Here is a 15,688-nt window from a genome sequence, read left to right as displayed (position 1 = left end):
TTTTGAGCGAGATGCTAACGGTCTAATCAGATTCAATGATCTATGCTAAGCTACAGCTAAAAGTGCTACCGCCAGACCCGGAGATCGGCTGAATGGATTCGAAAACGGTAAAACTCAACTGTTTAACTCTAGGGGAGTTGGAAAACGAGCCTATTTTCAAAAATAGTGGAGTGTTCCTTTAAGTTTAGGGGTGGATTAAGGGATCTAAAATACGGTCATGCAGAATAAGGCATTAATATGTGCGTAATAGGTACTAATAAACAGCGAATATGATAGTAATATGCATGCTAATAAGCAACTAGTTAAAGGTGGGGTAAGCGATTTTTCAAAAACGCTTTAGAAAACTGATTCGGGCCGACTAGCAAAACAAACTTGTAGCCAATCAGCAGTAAGGGGCATGTCTACTCGTGATGTGGAGGAGAGAGCGCTCAGTGCACAGGACGGATATTAGCCGAGCGACAGAAAGATAGAGAATGCGGATAAAAAAACAAAAGAGGAAAACGTCTGCGGAACAAAAGCAGGTACCAACAAAAGTGAGTAACACCGTGTCTGCGCCGCAACAGCTAAAGTCTGTCTAGTACACTGAAAGCGACAAAGCGACCGTTGAAAATCATTTGAAATGTGTGTCAATACGTCATGAATAGAACGCAGCAGCAGTTTTCTGTCGGGGATTTGTCGTGTTGTGCCGCGCCGCATCCAGTGTAGACCATAGATATGTATATATATCTATGGTGTAGACAGCATCACTGATTCTAATGAGTTCTACAGTATTTTGTCACGCCGCGCCACTCGCGTCCGGTGTAGACACGGTGTAACATTGGTTTTGCTTTGTTTCACAGAACTAATCGTTGCCTGGGTTGCGTACGTATGTGTGGGGCGGAGCTATCAAAATAGGGGCGAGACCCTTTTGGGGTAGGGTGATTGTTTTTGTGATTTCAGACATCAACATTGGCTACCAGAAATCGCTTACCCCACCTTTAATAGTGAGAATTGGTCCATAAAATAAAGTGTTACCATTTGTCCTATGTTGCTTCCATAACAGGTTTTCTTTTAAACTAGTGGAAATAAAACATCCAAAATACACATTTAATTGTTTAATTAATATACACACACACACACACACACACACACACACATTAGAGCCGTGCAATTAATCGAAATACAGTTTCGATTTCAATTTCGGCTTCCAACGATTATGAAAATACAATAATCAAGATAAAAAGATTATTGTGCCCTGTTCCACCCCTTTCCAGCGGTGCAGTTTCACTCTCCATAAAAGCCCAATTTCACATGCAAATCAGTAAAATCATGTAATGTGACTTTCGCAAAATGGGACGTGCTTGATTTATTTGTGTTTTTAAAAGCACGAAAGAGAACTTGCACTGTTCTGTGCATGCCCTCTGACACGGAACAAAACAGACAAGTAAAGTGAATTTTTAACTTAAGGTGCGTTCCTAAATGGTCAAATACACACAAAAATGTGTCACAAAATACAAAGAGAAAATGACTGGTTCTTGACTGAAGGACTTTTGTAGCTTTAATAAGACACAAAGCAAGTTTAATTCTTACAGTGAAGACAGTGCTGTTTTATTTTATATTTGATTATTCAGTTTCTGTAGTAGGCTGTTAGCTGAATACTTTAAACTTAAAGCACTGTTTGTTTCATTTGTATCTTTTTTCTATTGTATTTGACCTTTGCTTTTTGTTTTTGTTGTATTACTGAGTTTATTTTTCAATACTTTTTGAGGATTGTTATATTTTATTATTTTTTTACTTATATAAGTTACCCTAGTATTCTGCTGTGTTATTGAGAATTGTGAAATTTCACTGGTATCTAAAATGTAGATGTCACAGCAACCTTATTTACTGAAAATGTATATTTGATATATATTGCTATCTTTAAATTAATCACTTATATAAAGTTTTGGTCATATGACCCACTCATAATCGTGTTAAATAATCGTGATTACAATATTGACCAAAATAATCGTGATTATGATTTTTGCCATACACACACACACACTAGGATTGTGACGGTGAGGAAATTTTCCCACTGGTTAATCGACGTGTGACAACACCGGTAATACCGGTGTCACCGCGGGGGCGTTCCCTCTTTTCCTAGATTTCCTTCAAAATGAAATCTGATCTGTGATGCGACTGTCGTTCGGCACGCTGCATTGAGCAGCCGCGTTCAGTTTTTAATTGTAGTGTCTGTTCTTTTACTGAACTGAACTATTTTTATTTCTACAAAAAATCAAAACGACGGTGGGGGTCAGTGCAGCGGTGGGCAAGTGACGTAATCAGTGTTGCGGCTTAACACTGGTATCACCGTCAGCACCGTCTATCGCGGCAAGCCTAACACACACACACATATTTTATTCCTAAAACTATGGTGTAAATTTATTTTTTTCTGGTTGTTGACAGTGTTTTCTCATTCATGGAGGGATAAAAAATATATCTAAAATCCCTTCTGTAAAAGCTTTTATGTCAGTGAAATGAAAATTTTGAACCTGTCTTTATCCAATTTTTACTGTGATTAATCAGCTGGGGAAAGTATGGTGATATCTATTAGTTAAGATCTTATTCACACGCAGTGTCTTGCCAGACAAATGTTGCTATAGATAACTAATGTAGTTCCTATTCTAATGGCAGGGACACGATGGACAGTGTGAAACAGTCAGCTGCTCTCTGTCTCCTCCGTTTGTATAAGACCTCCCCAGACCTGGTGCTCATGGGAGAATGGACCTCTAGAGTGGTGCACCTGCTCAATGACCAGCACATGGTAAGTCTAGCACATAGGAAACCACAACCTCATGATGTTCACACACATATCTGTTGATGTATGTAAAATGTACACATTTATAGATCAACCATTTTTTTTGTGGTTATTGCATTTTAAAAGGCTTCTTTCTGATTTCTGATTCTGTTCTGTTTTTCAGGGTGTGGTCACTGCTGCGATCTCCCTGATCACCTGTCTCAGCCAGAAGAACCCTGATGAGTTCAAGACCTGTGTATCGCTTGCTGTGTCACGACTCAGCAGGGTGAGTATGTGTGCGCATGCACACGTGTTTATATGAGCCTATAGACCAGAGTTTCCTGAATAGGCTGCAATCTTTTGGGGGTTTGTGAGATTGATGAGAATGCTTTTTATGAATGAATTTATGCATGCAACTTTCTGTTCAACAAAGTTGATAAGAAATATTTCTTGAGCAGTAAATCAGCATATTAGACTGATTTCTGAAGGATCATGTGACACTGAAGACTGGAGTAACGACAGGCACAGGAATAGATTAGTGCTGGGCGGTATGACCAAAAATTTATATCACGGTATTTTTCAAAATCATACCGGTTTCACGGTACATGATGGTATTTTTTTTTCATGCATGACCGGTAAGGTTTATCCAAAAAAGTCGCTAGGTTTGTCAGTATGAATATTCTATGGGAAAAAGGCGCTAAAAGGGTCTGAAAGTTGCTAAATCTAGTGCTAAAGTCGCGCTCGTGTGTATGAGACGCGGGAGCTGATGGCAGGGGGCAGTGGATATTTGTGGCGGTCAATGTGGATATTGTGGATGAGTTCTTCTGTGTCATCACGTTCTATTAGTTTTACAGCTTCAGTTTCGGAACTTTCACTCTTAGTAAGTAACACATACAGCTGTTCCCTCACCACAGTGCAACAGTGAAAAGGGACCCCTTTCAAACAGTGTCGCGTTCCGAACATTGTTTAAGCAACATACACCGGTATTGCGGTATTTTAAAAATTCATATCATAATAAAAATTAACACCGTTATTCAGTATGAACCGGTATACCACTAGAATAGATTACATTTAAAACTATATTAAAATAGAAAACAAGTTTTTAAATGGTAATAATATTTCACAATATTACTGTTTTACTATATTTTTGATCAAATAAATGGATCCTTGATGTGTATTTAACTTAAATGTAAAATGTTCATTCAATGTAAAAAGAATAGCAAATAACAATACAAATATTTCATAAATTAATATTTAAAATTGGTTGGGTTAACATTTCTTTATAATGCATTGCATTACCATTTTTTTGTACTCAGCAAAAATCTGTTGTTGGTCTTTTCATAGTAGTTTTTTTTTTCTTTATTTGCCATATTTTGTCACTAAAAAAACACTTGACAATAATTTTATGAAATGTTCAGTTTTTTGCAGCCCCAAATTCATGTGTGCTAATCTTTTATTCATTCATGTTTTTTTCCATTCTCAGATTGTGTCTTCAGCCTCCACTGACCTGCAGGACTACACCTACTACTTCGTTCCTGCTCCGTGGTTGTCCTGCAAGCTGCTGCGACTTCTGCAGTGCTACCCACCGCCTGAGGATGGTGCCGTTAAGGGACGGCTGGTAGAGTGTCTGGAAACTATCCTCAACAAAGCCCAAGAGCCACCCAAATCCAAGAAGGTTCAGCACTCCAATGCCAAGAATGCCATCCTGTTTGAAGCCATTTCTCTCATCATCCACTATGACAGGTGCAAGTTGTCTCCATTTCTCTTTTTACAAACAACTAAAAACGCACAGCTAATTTTAGGAATAATTTTTGTACGTATGGGTTCACGAGTGATTTATATAAAAATGTATTGCGCTTGTGTTTTTTTATTAATTGCTTTGTTTAAATGATCTGATATGATGTTTTGATGGTTTTATTTGTATTTAGAATTTATCTGTTGTATTTAATCTCTCTTCATGGCCCGATTCTCAACAGTGAGCCGAATCTTCTTGTGCGGGCATGTAACCAGCTGGGCCAGTTCTTACAGCATAGAGAGACCAACCTGCGCTACTTGGCCCTGGAAAGCATGTGCACCCTTGCCAGCTCTGAGTTTTCCCATGAGGCAGTTAAAACGCACATAGAGACAGTCATCAATGCCCTGAAGGTAAATGGATAGATTCTGTATTCTTACGAAACAAGATCTGTCTTTTATTTTTTTTTATGGCAGATTCACTCTTTATTATTCATGGACACTGTTTATAACAATTTAATTCTATTTATTCTGCTGGCAGACTGAGAGGGATGTCAGTGTGCGTCAGAGAGCTGCTGACCTCCTCTATGCCATGTGTGACCGCAGCAATGCCAAGCAGATTGTCGCAGAGATGCTGAGTTACCTGGAGACAGCCGACTACTCCATCAGAGAAGAAATGGTGCGTCTCTTTTCATCTCTTCCGTGTCTCTTCAGTCACAGGTCATTGTTTTAATGTGTGACTACTGTGTCTGTAGGTACTGAAGGTGGCCATCCTGGCAGAGAAATATGCAGTAGACTACTCCTGGTATGTGGATACCATTCTGAACCTAATCCGCATTGCTGGGGATTACGTCAGTGAGGAAGTGTGGTACCGCGTCATCCAGATCGTCATCAATCGTGACGATGTGCAGGGATATGCAGCCAAGACAGTCTTTGAGGTAAATGACACCAGGTGTTCAAATTGTCACTTCTTGTACACATTCAGAAAATTGATTTCCACCATCATTATGACACTTCATGTTTCCTGCTCTCCTTTTTAATTTTTTTTTATTTTTCACAGGCTTTGCAGGCTCCAGCTTGTCATGAGAACATGGTAAAGGTTGGAGGCTACATCCTGGGAGAGTTTGGTAACCTTATTGCTGGTGATCCTCGTTCCAGGTGAGTTATTTAGCCACTCATATCGGTGTTTTCTGACATCACAGATTTTTATCTTGCTGCTATACTAATGATGTCCTCTTTTTCTTTTCTTTTTTTACTTTCTATTTCCTTCATCTTTTCTATAAATCTGAAATTCATCAAACTGTTCCCATTCATCCCACCTCTGTTCTTCCATCTCACTAGTCCTTTGGTTCAGTTTAACCTGCTCCACTCTAAATTTCACCTGTGTTCAGTCCCCACGCGCGCCCTTCTGCTTTCTGCCTATATTAAGTTCATTAATCTGTTCCCGGAGACAAAGAGCACCATTCAGGAAGTGCTGCGCTCCGACAGCCAGATCAGGAACAGTGATGTTGAACTGCAGCAGAGAGCTGTGGAGTATCTCAAACTGTCCTCCATCGCCAGCACCGATGTCCTGGTGAGATCACACTCTTTTTCACACACTTTGTTGATTTGTGTCTCACCATTTATTTGTATAATCATCTGTGTCACTGTGTGTAACTGTAGGCCACAGTTCTTGAGGAGATGCCTCCATTCCCAGAGAGAGAGTCGTCCATCCTGGCCAAGCTGAAAAAGAAGAAAGGACCAGGAGCCGTGTCTGTGAATGAGCTAGAGGAGGGAAAGAGAGAGGGAGGAGAACTCAATGGAGGGGGAGAAAGAGGAGGAGACAGCTCTGCCATTGCTGCATCTAATGCTGTGAGAGACACAAACAAATATGGAAAACACTGCTTTAAAATTTCTATATCTGCGCTACAGTTAAAATGTTGGGGGTCAGGGTGGCATTGGACGCAAGAATGCATTAAATTGATCACAATTGACAATTTATAATTTTACAAAAGAGTTCTCTTTCAAATCAATGCTCTTCCTGTGAAATTTCTATTCATTGAAGAATCCTGAAAAAAATTATCAGCAAATCAGCATATTAGAATGATTTCTGAAGGATCATGTGACACTGAAGACTGAATTATTCAGCTTTTCCATCACAGGGATGAGATATGTTTTAAAATATATCAAAATAGAAAAGTTATTTTAAATTGTAATATTTCACAATAATACTGGTTTTGACTGCATTTATGATCAAATGAATGCAGCCTTGGTTAGCATAACAGACTTCTTGTTCTCACCAAACATTAAAAAATCTTACTGACCCCAAACTTTTGATTGGTAGAGTATAGCAAGCCTTTTGCCAAAAGTATTGGGTCTGGTCCACTTCGCAGCTTATGCTTGTCAAGAACCACACACTTAAGACAAAAAAGGTCTGTCTGATATTAAAGGGATAGTTCATCTAAAGATTTGTCATTTACTCAACCTTGTGTTGTTCCAAACCTGTATGAATTTCTTTCTCCTGTTGAACACAAAAGAAGATATTCTCAATTAAGTCGGTAACTAAACAGTTGCTAGTAGCAAAAATGATGACAGAATTTTCTTTTTTGGGTGAACCATCCCTTCAAAAGTGATCGATCACATTTAGTTTTGTTTTTTCCATGCTTTTTAGGATCAAGTTTATCTGTAATAGCTGATAGCACAACAATAGACCGGCATGATCAAAATTTCTGCCCACTCCTATAGAATAAGCACAGACATTACTCAAAAAAAACAAAGCACAATATATGGTTCTATTTGTTTCTATTTTTCCTCTAGTGTGGCAAACATTGCCAAATAAAAGTTTTTCCTCATAAGTTCTCATTTTATCAACCCAGTACCTTGTAGGTATGACTTTATTTCTGGTCAGACTGGCTCATCAGATTGGAACTGCAGCAAGCAGCTCTCAATAATTTTTGTGGGCAATATGCATCAGATGGTCAGTGCATGTACTGAGCGCAGTCTGTGGGCTGAGGCTGAGACTAATACGTGGCAGACTTCAGCCGTTGCAGCCATGCACACATGTTTGCATTGTACAGGGAAGGGAGTCAGCAAATACAGAACAATCCCTAAGAAAACACCCACCCACTGCACATATCCTGATTCAAATAATTTCTAATTAGACGTTCATCTCTTCAGCATGTCTTTATTAAACCAAAACCCAATGTATGAACACTCTTTTTCTTTTAGTCCACTCCGTCCCCGTCTGCTGATCTGCTGGGGCTCCGCACGGGTCCCCCTGTTACCGCCGCCGCTCCCAGCACAGGCAGCTTATTGGTTGATGTTTTCTCAGAGGCTGGCGTCAATGATGATGGCTTCCTGAGGTAAATAAGGATCCAGTTCATAAGCATCCTGTTTTCAGTCCGTTGTGCATTTATTGCTTTAACTGAAGTGAAGTGCACTAATATTTTAACATGTTCAGGACTTGTGTATATATATGTCCGTCAAGCTTTCTGCTCTTCTGTCGTTTCACTTTCTATCACTCGTTCTTCTGGTCTTCCTCTTTTTGTGTTGTGTAATCTTGTGTCCTTTATCTTGCTGCGTATGTGACTGTCTTTCTCTTTTCTTGCTTCTTTTTTCTCTTTCTCTTTCCCTCCCTTTTCCATCTCCCTCATTTTGGTGTGTGTGCGCGCACGTTTGTGTGTATGCGTGAACGGATGTGCGTCTCACGTCCTTGCTTTTCATTGGACGACGGCAGAGATCTGGAACCCCCCACTGAAAGCTCTGACTCCCTATTGGCTGAGGGTCCTGGTGACTCTGAGTAAGGGGCCAGTGGTAGACTACAGTGTCAATATGTTACAGCAAAACTTATTGACAGTCAATAGTCATATATAAACACTTAACTTTTTGATTATTTATAGATGTTGTTGTGTAAATGTGTTCTTTTCTGTTTGTGTCTGTGGAGTATTTGTGTGCTGTGTGTAGTTAATATGAATTGCTAACATTTTACTGGCCGCAGATGTAATGCCGGTACTAACCTCTGCCTTTGTCTTTTTCTCTCCTCTTTCTTCCTACCTACTTTGGCTTCACTCTGCACTTTTTACTGGCTCACCACTTTCTAACATCTTTAATCTGTTTTAACCATCTGTGCCTTTTCACACTTAACACTTCTCACCCCTCTTTTCATCTCCTGGGGCCGCTCTCCTCTCTCTGCATCCTTCGCTTTTGGGCTCTCAGCTCTACTCCCCCTTCTGTGGTCTCTGAAGATCCTGCTACTCCTCTGCCTGAGTCAAACGAACTACTCAACAAGTAAGAGCTCACTCGCCCACTTCACTCCCTCCATTCAGTCACCCAACCATCACAAACAACCCACAGCCTTCGCGTTTTATTTCTTCTTCTGTTGTATTGGAAGACAGAATGCAAAATGTAGTTAAAAATAACCACAGACAAATGTTTGTTTTTTTTTGTTTTTTTTTACATTTTAAATTTTCCTGTTAATCTTAAGCATGTAGTTTGGGAACTGCTAGTCAATATTTTTTTGTGTTTATATATATTTTTTAAAGGGTTACTCCACCCCAAAATGAACATTTTGTCATTAATCACTTACCCCCATGTCGTTCCAAACCTGTAAAAGCTTTGTTCGTCTTCGGAACACAATTTAAGATATTTTGGATGAAAACCGGGAGGCTTGTGGCTGTCCCATTCACTGCCTAGTAAATTACACTGTCAAGGTCCAGAAAAGTATGAAAGACATCGTCAGAATAGTCCATCTACCATCAGTGGTTTAACTGTATGAAGTTGACGACGAGAATACTATATTTGTATGCGAAGAAAACAAAAATAACAACTTTATTCAACAATTTGTCTCTTCTGTGTCTCTCCGCATCACCGTAGCGCCATTTTAGAGAATATGCACTGAACGCAAGCAGCGTACGCTATTCTGTGTAAGCCGCGCTGCACGGATGCGCTGTTTTCGTTCAAATCAAAGCGTAAATACACAGAAAATGTATCTGTGTGGTGTGGCTGACACAGACAAGTAGAACAGTATACGCAGTTTATGTTCAGTGGATACTCTCCGTTACGGTTGAACCACTGATGGCAGATGGACTATTCTGACGATGTCTTTCATACTTTTCTGGACCTTGACAGTTGGGGTGGGACAATATATCGATATGGTGATATATAGTTGTCCTTCTTCATGCGATACGAGAATCGATATCTGGCACCAAATATCGATATTTTACTACAATACAATACTACAATTTACTACAATATATTACTACAATAAGGCGCTCTATATAGATTTCCCTGCTCCCAGCATCTAAAAAATGCATGGAAATCGTGGCCGCGCCATTTCCACCTTCTTTCCAAAGTGCTCTGAGCAACCATGAACTGCGTTCTCTATGAAGATGGGGAAGCATGAGGAACCGAAGGATAAACAGATTTCCAGCCACTGTATTAGCTCTACTGCTCTATATATGTTTATGGAGATAAACGGAGATGGAGATAAAAAACTGCCCCGGAACAGCTATCGGCGTGGACTGTAGGCATCGATCACGTTATTATTGCAGAGCGCATATTGAGTCCGTGAGTGGCCTAACCTCTCCGCTCGGATCGCAGGTGAATTTCCCTCACTATATGAGTGCGAGAGAGCGGCGCCGGCTCGTCCAGTTTTATGTCAACAAAACTGGATGCTCTCCCTCTCTCTCAGATATTACAAGTGCACGTTAGGGCACCGACCGGCAGAAACATCTGCACCTATGGCATGGACGACGAAACAAAACCTTGTCAAAGCCGTAATGCAGCGCAGAAGTGTGCAGTGCGTTTGCTTGCCGCGTGTCTACATTTGAAATAACGAACCTGAGCGCCCAAAAGACATGATGTGAATGGCTTTCCCACCCCCCTGCATGTCATGTGCGCGGGGCTCTAAATCGCATGCGATATTTAATGCGCATCTTGTCAGAAAGCCGGTTCTGTAATCAGCGGTAAATCTCCACCTGCGTGCTTTCACATTGAGCAGCATTAACTACACAGAGCCGTTGTTCACTGACGAGCTGCGCAAAAAATCGCGCGAATATGAACGTGGTTTTGCGCAGCTCGTCAGTGAACAACGGCTCTGTGTAGTTAATGCTGCTCAATGTGAAAGCATGCAGATGATGGAGATTTACCGTTGATTACAGAACCGGCTTTACTGGTAAGATGCGCGTTAAATATCGCATGCGATTTATCATGCAGCCCTAGTACACACTAAAGGTCTGGGTGGATCAGTAAGATTTTTTTTTTTTTTAAAGAAAAACTTTTATTATAGTAATCAAAAGTGATCGAAAGATATTTATAGTGTTAGAAAAGATTTCTATTTCAAATGCTGTTCTTCTATGTACCTTCTATTCATCAAAGAATGTTTTCAACAGAGATAATAAGAAATTGTCTTATATTTGAGTGATTTCTGAAGGATCAAGTGACACTGAAGACTGGAGTAAGGGCTGTTGAAAATGCTGTCACAGGTTTAAACTAGGGATGCACTGATCCGATACTTCGTATCGGTGTTGGCTCCGATACTGCCATTTTCTGCCAGATCGGGTATCAGTCAGACGAGACCGATCCAAATCCGATATTGTCATATACCATTCTGTGTTATTGTTAAAGCAGCACTATGTAACTTTTTCTGTGTTCAAAATTTGCTAAATGTATATAATGAGCGAGTACATCATGAATTCATCTTCCAAACCGCGTTTTTGTCTTATTCCGAATCACTACGGTACACTTATAATAAGTACTTATATTTGGACTATTGTAGCCTGGTCGGGTCATCACCGCTGCGGAGTAACACATACCTGCGTGAATCGCCATAGACATAAACTTAGAGAAGTAGCTCCGGTTGGAATGTTCTTCCGCGGGATGTGTGCAGTTCTGTTTATTAACCGCTAGAGCGCCAAAAGTTACATAGTGCTGCTTTAAGCCCCACGAAAGGCACAAAAACATTATAAAGCACCAAGTTTTCGTGCACTCTATTCCAAATGTACTGAAGACGTTCCATTGTTTAATGTAAGGTACAGATGAATATTGTTAAATTCAAGTTGACCTAAACTCTTCTCTCCGCTGCGGCTGTCAGTCGTCCTCCATTCAGCATTCAAACTGCATGTCGCGTTTGGTTGCGACAGTCAAGACGATGAAACTCTCCAAGATTATTCAGTGTTCCTATTATTATGCTTGATCTCTAGATAAAGATCATTGGTTTTGCATTAAAGGACTTTATCTTGCTGGAGTTTAGTGCTGTTTCTGAAGCATGTTACTTTCTACCGGGTGTCTGTTAGATCACAGATCTACCTCTCTGTATTGGAGCCTTTCGTATTATACTTTGGCGCAATGAAAGATTATTAATAGCCTTTCTTTTTCTGTCCTATATCTATCATGTTGCTGCCACATTACTATGCTATACATTTAAAAGAAATGTCTTTTTTAAAAAGAAATTTTATAGTATATATTTATATAAATATATTTACTTGTTTTTCATGAATGTATTTTACAGCAATACAAAAAGCAATGTGTAACATTTTACCAGATTTAGTCCTACACTTGTTCACTTTTATTTGTTCCCCTAAATGTTTTTTTTTTTTTACTAAATATTTAGATTGTATATGAGATTATATATTTTTCTTTATAACGAAGTTGTCTATATTTAGTAGATTGTGCTAGTAAACTGCTAGTATCGGATCGTTATCAGTATGGGCTGATACTCAGAATTTTTGGGATTGGATCGGTTCTGAAAAAATGGTATCGATGCATCCCTAGTTTAAACTACATTTTAAAACATTAAAATACAAAACCGTTATTTTAAATTGTAATATTTTGCTTTATTTTGATAAAATAAGGTGAGCAGGTGAGCATATGAGACTTCTTTCAGAAACATTAAAAAAATCTTTAAAACCTTTGAATGGCTATATGAATAGAAAATGTATTATTTAATGTTGGGAAAAGCTGTCTTATATTCTGTTCTGCAGACAGCCCAGACTTATAATCTCGGTTATGACCATTAATTATGGTGACCAAATAATACATTTAAATGCAAAAAAGATCAGAGTCAGCCGTATGTCGGCACTCGCTCAAAATCTCTAGTCCAGGAAAACAATACCCTGTGTCTGCTTGCACATTGTGGATACTTCTGTTAGATGCCCCGCATAAGCTTCATATATATATTTGGAGAATGTGCGCTAATCACTAGTTCACAGCTCCAGTACTTATTTTTAATAATTTATTAGAGGAGACCATGGCACTACATGGTACGCAGTGACTGAGTGTGGAATCATGGGAGTTGTCGTCTTCATCCCCACAGCCGAAGCAATCCGATGGGACTTGGCCAGAAATCATGTTAATGGATGAGCTAATGTATTAAAGATTTATTAACGTAATAGAATGAAGCAGGGTTTGGGGTAGGGGCGTGTTTGTTTTGGTGATTTCAAATGTCAACATTGGCTACCAGAAATCGCTTACCCCACCCTTTAATAGCAAGTAAAACAATAGGCATTTTCAAACAGTAGTATGCAAAATTGTCAAAAAATTGTCACATGGCATGATCCCATTTGATGTTTAATTGAGTGTCCAGTTAGCAGTTGTTTCAAGATACATTTGAAAGTTCTGTTATAATGCTACTCTGTGCGGTCGTCACCTGTCTAATAAAACGCACAACATATTAAAGCGTCTTTGGTGTTTCCATGTTTTGTACAAAACAAAACTGGAAATCGAGGGGTTATGACGTCATTGGCAGGTGACACAATGACACTATGGACACGCTCCGTGTCACTAGTTAAAATTGCTTATTTCTCTGGATTTAAACATTCTTTGAAACATTTGGGATAATATAAGTACACAAGTCAGCAAAATATATAACACTGTTCTAGTGGTTTTTGGATATTTTAATAAAAAAATCTTACATATTGTGCCTTTAAATGATCTCTCAGAGAGAGAGCTTGTAACGATAAATGAACAAACACCACAAGGTGTTTTTGTGATGGCTCCATTTCTGAAAATGTTCAGGGCCCTAACCTGTACAATTGTACCAAGTTTCATGCTTTTATAAAAAAGTGAACATATCACTTGAAATTTTGCAAATATAACCTGGACTAAACCAGATTATTTACGATATTATCATGTGTAGTATTAACATGATATTTCATTTTTTAATCACAGTAATCACTAATGCTGGTACATTGCAACATCCCTCTGCAGGAATAGTAAGATTAGTATGGCAGAATGTTACTTCAGTTATAGCCATTCAATTTAGAGGGGTGATGTCATTCCTGCAGAATTTATTTACAGACGAGTCCACTTAATTTGATTCTCATCTTCTGTCTGTCTTTCATCTTTTCCCTTCACCCATATGTTTCATAGTTACTGGGATTAGGCATGGCTCTCTTGGAGAATGTGGATCCGAACCCAGAGAACTTTGTGTGTGCTGGTGTGATCCAAACCAAGGCCCAGCAAGTGGGTTCTCTGCTAAGACTCGAGCCCAACGCACAAGCTCAGGTATGAACAGACAGTTTTATGCTGATTTGTATCCATATTACACAATCAAAAGAAAAGGAAAACAACAAAGAAATGCCAAAAGCATCAAAAGTCCCTCCCTGCTGCTATGGAGTACAGACTTCTCTCCAAGTCAGTTTTATTGCATCTTACTGTTGTCTGTGTGTCTCTGTGCCTGCTGATGCAACTCAAGTCTGGGGAGCAGGTAACGCATTCATCCTGCCACCCCTTTCAACTCAAACCACCTCCCATCCTCCCTCCCTCCTGCTCTTGTGATTCACTCCATGTCTGGTAGTAAAACCCAGTTGATTTGACGTGACAGCAGCATCCTTCTCTTTGTATCTGTGGAGTTTCCTTTGTCCATTGTGCAAGTTTACATTTAGTCTCTGTATCGGCAGTAAGGATCAGACACACATTCGGACAGCAGAATGAGCGTCTGTCTGCACAATTGATGTCTTTCTCAGTTGTTTGTGTGTCTGTTTCTATTTTGTAACGCTCTTTATTATCTCTCACAGATGTACCGGTTAACCGTGCGCAGCAGTAAGGACACTGTATCCAAGCGTCTTTGTGAGCTGCTGGCAGAACAGTTCTAGAAAGTGAGCCGAGACTAGCGCCATCTAGAACCGACACCCAGACCAGACCAGCGTTCCACCTGAGAGACCCCAGAATAAAGAATCTACAAAACGCATTCATGCATAAGGGAAAAAGTAGCTGTCAGTCTCTGGCAGCCATATTACTGTCCTTCTGATAATGATTATTATTACTATTATTATCATCAGCGCTGCCCTTCTTGTTTTTATCGGTGTTTACCTGTGTGTGGTGCGAAAGGAAGCGTGCATGTGTTTTTTTTTTCGTACATGTGTGAAAGAATCTTGGTGGTAGTCCGTTCTCCGTCCTGCCTGTTCAACGATCAACTCCTGTGCTTGTGTTGACAGCGTGTGTGTGTGTGTGTGTGTGTGTGTGTGTGTGTGTGTGTGTGTGTGTATATATGTATGTGTGTGTGTTGTGGGTTGAGGGTGGAGGGAGAAAAGTAAAGCAAAAAGATGGAAGTGGCGCAAGTCTTCCCTCTCTCCTGTTTTATCCGCAAAATTTCAACCGGAAAAACGGCACATTAGCTGTTTCTTTGGAACATTCCCTATAAAAGACTATTAGCAGGACAAGAAAACACAATCTCAATACACTAACGCAATGGCACTTCCCTAAAAGAGGCCAGAATCACTAACCCCCATCGCTTTCTCTCTCGCTTTCCTCCACTGAAAGCAGTTACATCCAGAGCCATTGGTGTACATAAAAAAAAAAGAGATTCCACATGCATTTCCAGTTTATCACACCGTACCTACGTTCTTTCCGACGTAGAAATGGCCAGTGCACTTTGAGAGGAAAGGCTTTTATAGTCCCACCCCCTTTTTCCTATTCTTGTCCTATGTATTCAGTACTCGTCCTGACCCCCATATCTGACAATGTTTATTAAAAAAAATCTCTATATATAAATATATATATATATATATATATAAACCATGTAAATGATTACCCTTCGTGGTTGCATTTGTATGTCTTTTTCTTGTTTTTGATAGTGGTATATTGTCAGTGTGTTTGTATGCTTTCTTAAATGGTCTAATGTTTTTGCTCTTGTTTTGGACATTCCATTCTGTACTACAAGTGAATGGGCATAACGTTTCAGGTTAGTCATACAGTGTTACATGAACTGGGGAGGAACTAGAATCA

General features: G+C 39.6%; 1 protein-coding gene across 1 annotated transcript in view; it reads left to right on the top strand.

Moving 5' to 3' along the window:
- Nucleotides 1-14,915, top strand: part of LOC107689692 (AP-2 complex subunit alpha-1-like) — a 26,688-nt gene extending 11,773 nt beyond the window's left edge. Inside the window, exons 4-19 of the mRNA XM_016487811.1 lie at nucleotides 2,653-2,782; nucleotides 2,940-3,041; nucleotides 4,239-4,498; nucleotides 4,732-4,900; nucleotides 5,028-5,165; nucleotides 5,242-5,424; nucleotides 5,547-5,644; nucleotides 5,828-6,059; nucleotides 6,149-6,337; nucleotides 7,694-7,827; nucleotides 8,202-8,264; nucleotides 8,681-8,752; nucleotides 10,155-10,239; nucleotides 13,832-13,966; nucleotides 14,157-14,168; nucleotides 14,479-14,915. Coding sequence (XP_016343297.1) covers nucleotides 2,653-2,782; nucleotides 2,940-3,041; nucleotides 4,239-4,498; nucleotides 4,732-4,900; nucleotides 5,028-5,165; nucleotides 5,242-5,424; nucleotides 5,547-5,644; nucleotides 5,828-6,059; nucleotides 6,149-6,337; nucleotides 7,694-7,827; nucleotides 8,202-8,264; nucleotides 8,681-8,752; nucleotides 10,155-10,239; nucleotides 13,832-13,966; nucleotides 14,157-14,168; nucleotides 14,479-14,556 — 2,080 coding nt within the window. The 3' untranslated portion in view covers nucleotides 14,557-14,915. The remainder of the gene's footprint in view (nucleotides 1-2,652; nucleotides 2,783-2,939; nucleotides 3,042-4,238; nucleotides 4,499-4,731; nucleotides 4,901-5,027; nucleotides 5,166-5,241; nucleotides 5,425-5,546; nucleotides 5,645-5,827; nucleotides 6,060-6,148; nucleotides 6,338-7,693; nucleotides 7,828-8,201; nucleotides 8,265-8,680; nucleotides 8,753-10,154; nucleotides 10,240-13,831; nucleotides 13,967-14,156; nucleotides 14,169-14,478) is intronic.
- Nucleotides 14,916-15,688: the final 773 nt, after the last annotated feature.

This window comes from Sinocyclocheilus anshuiensis, unplaced genomic scaffold (genome assembly GCF_001515605.1).
Source record: "Sinocyclocheilus anshuiensis isolate Anshui unplaced genomic scaffold, SAMN03320099.WGS_v1.1 scaffold813, whole genome shotgun sequence".
NCBI classification, from domain to species: domain Eukaryota; kingdom Metazoa; phylum Chordata; class Actinopteri; order Cypriniformes; family Cyprinidae; genus Sinocyclocheilus; species Sinocyclocheilus anshuiensis.
The sequence above is the reverse complement of the archived record's forward strand: the minus strand, read 5'-3'. Positions and strand labels throughout refer to the sequence as shown.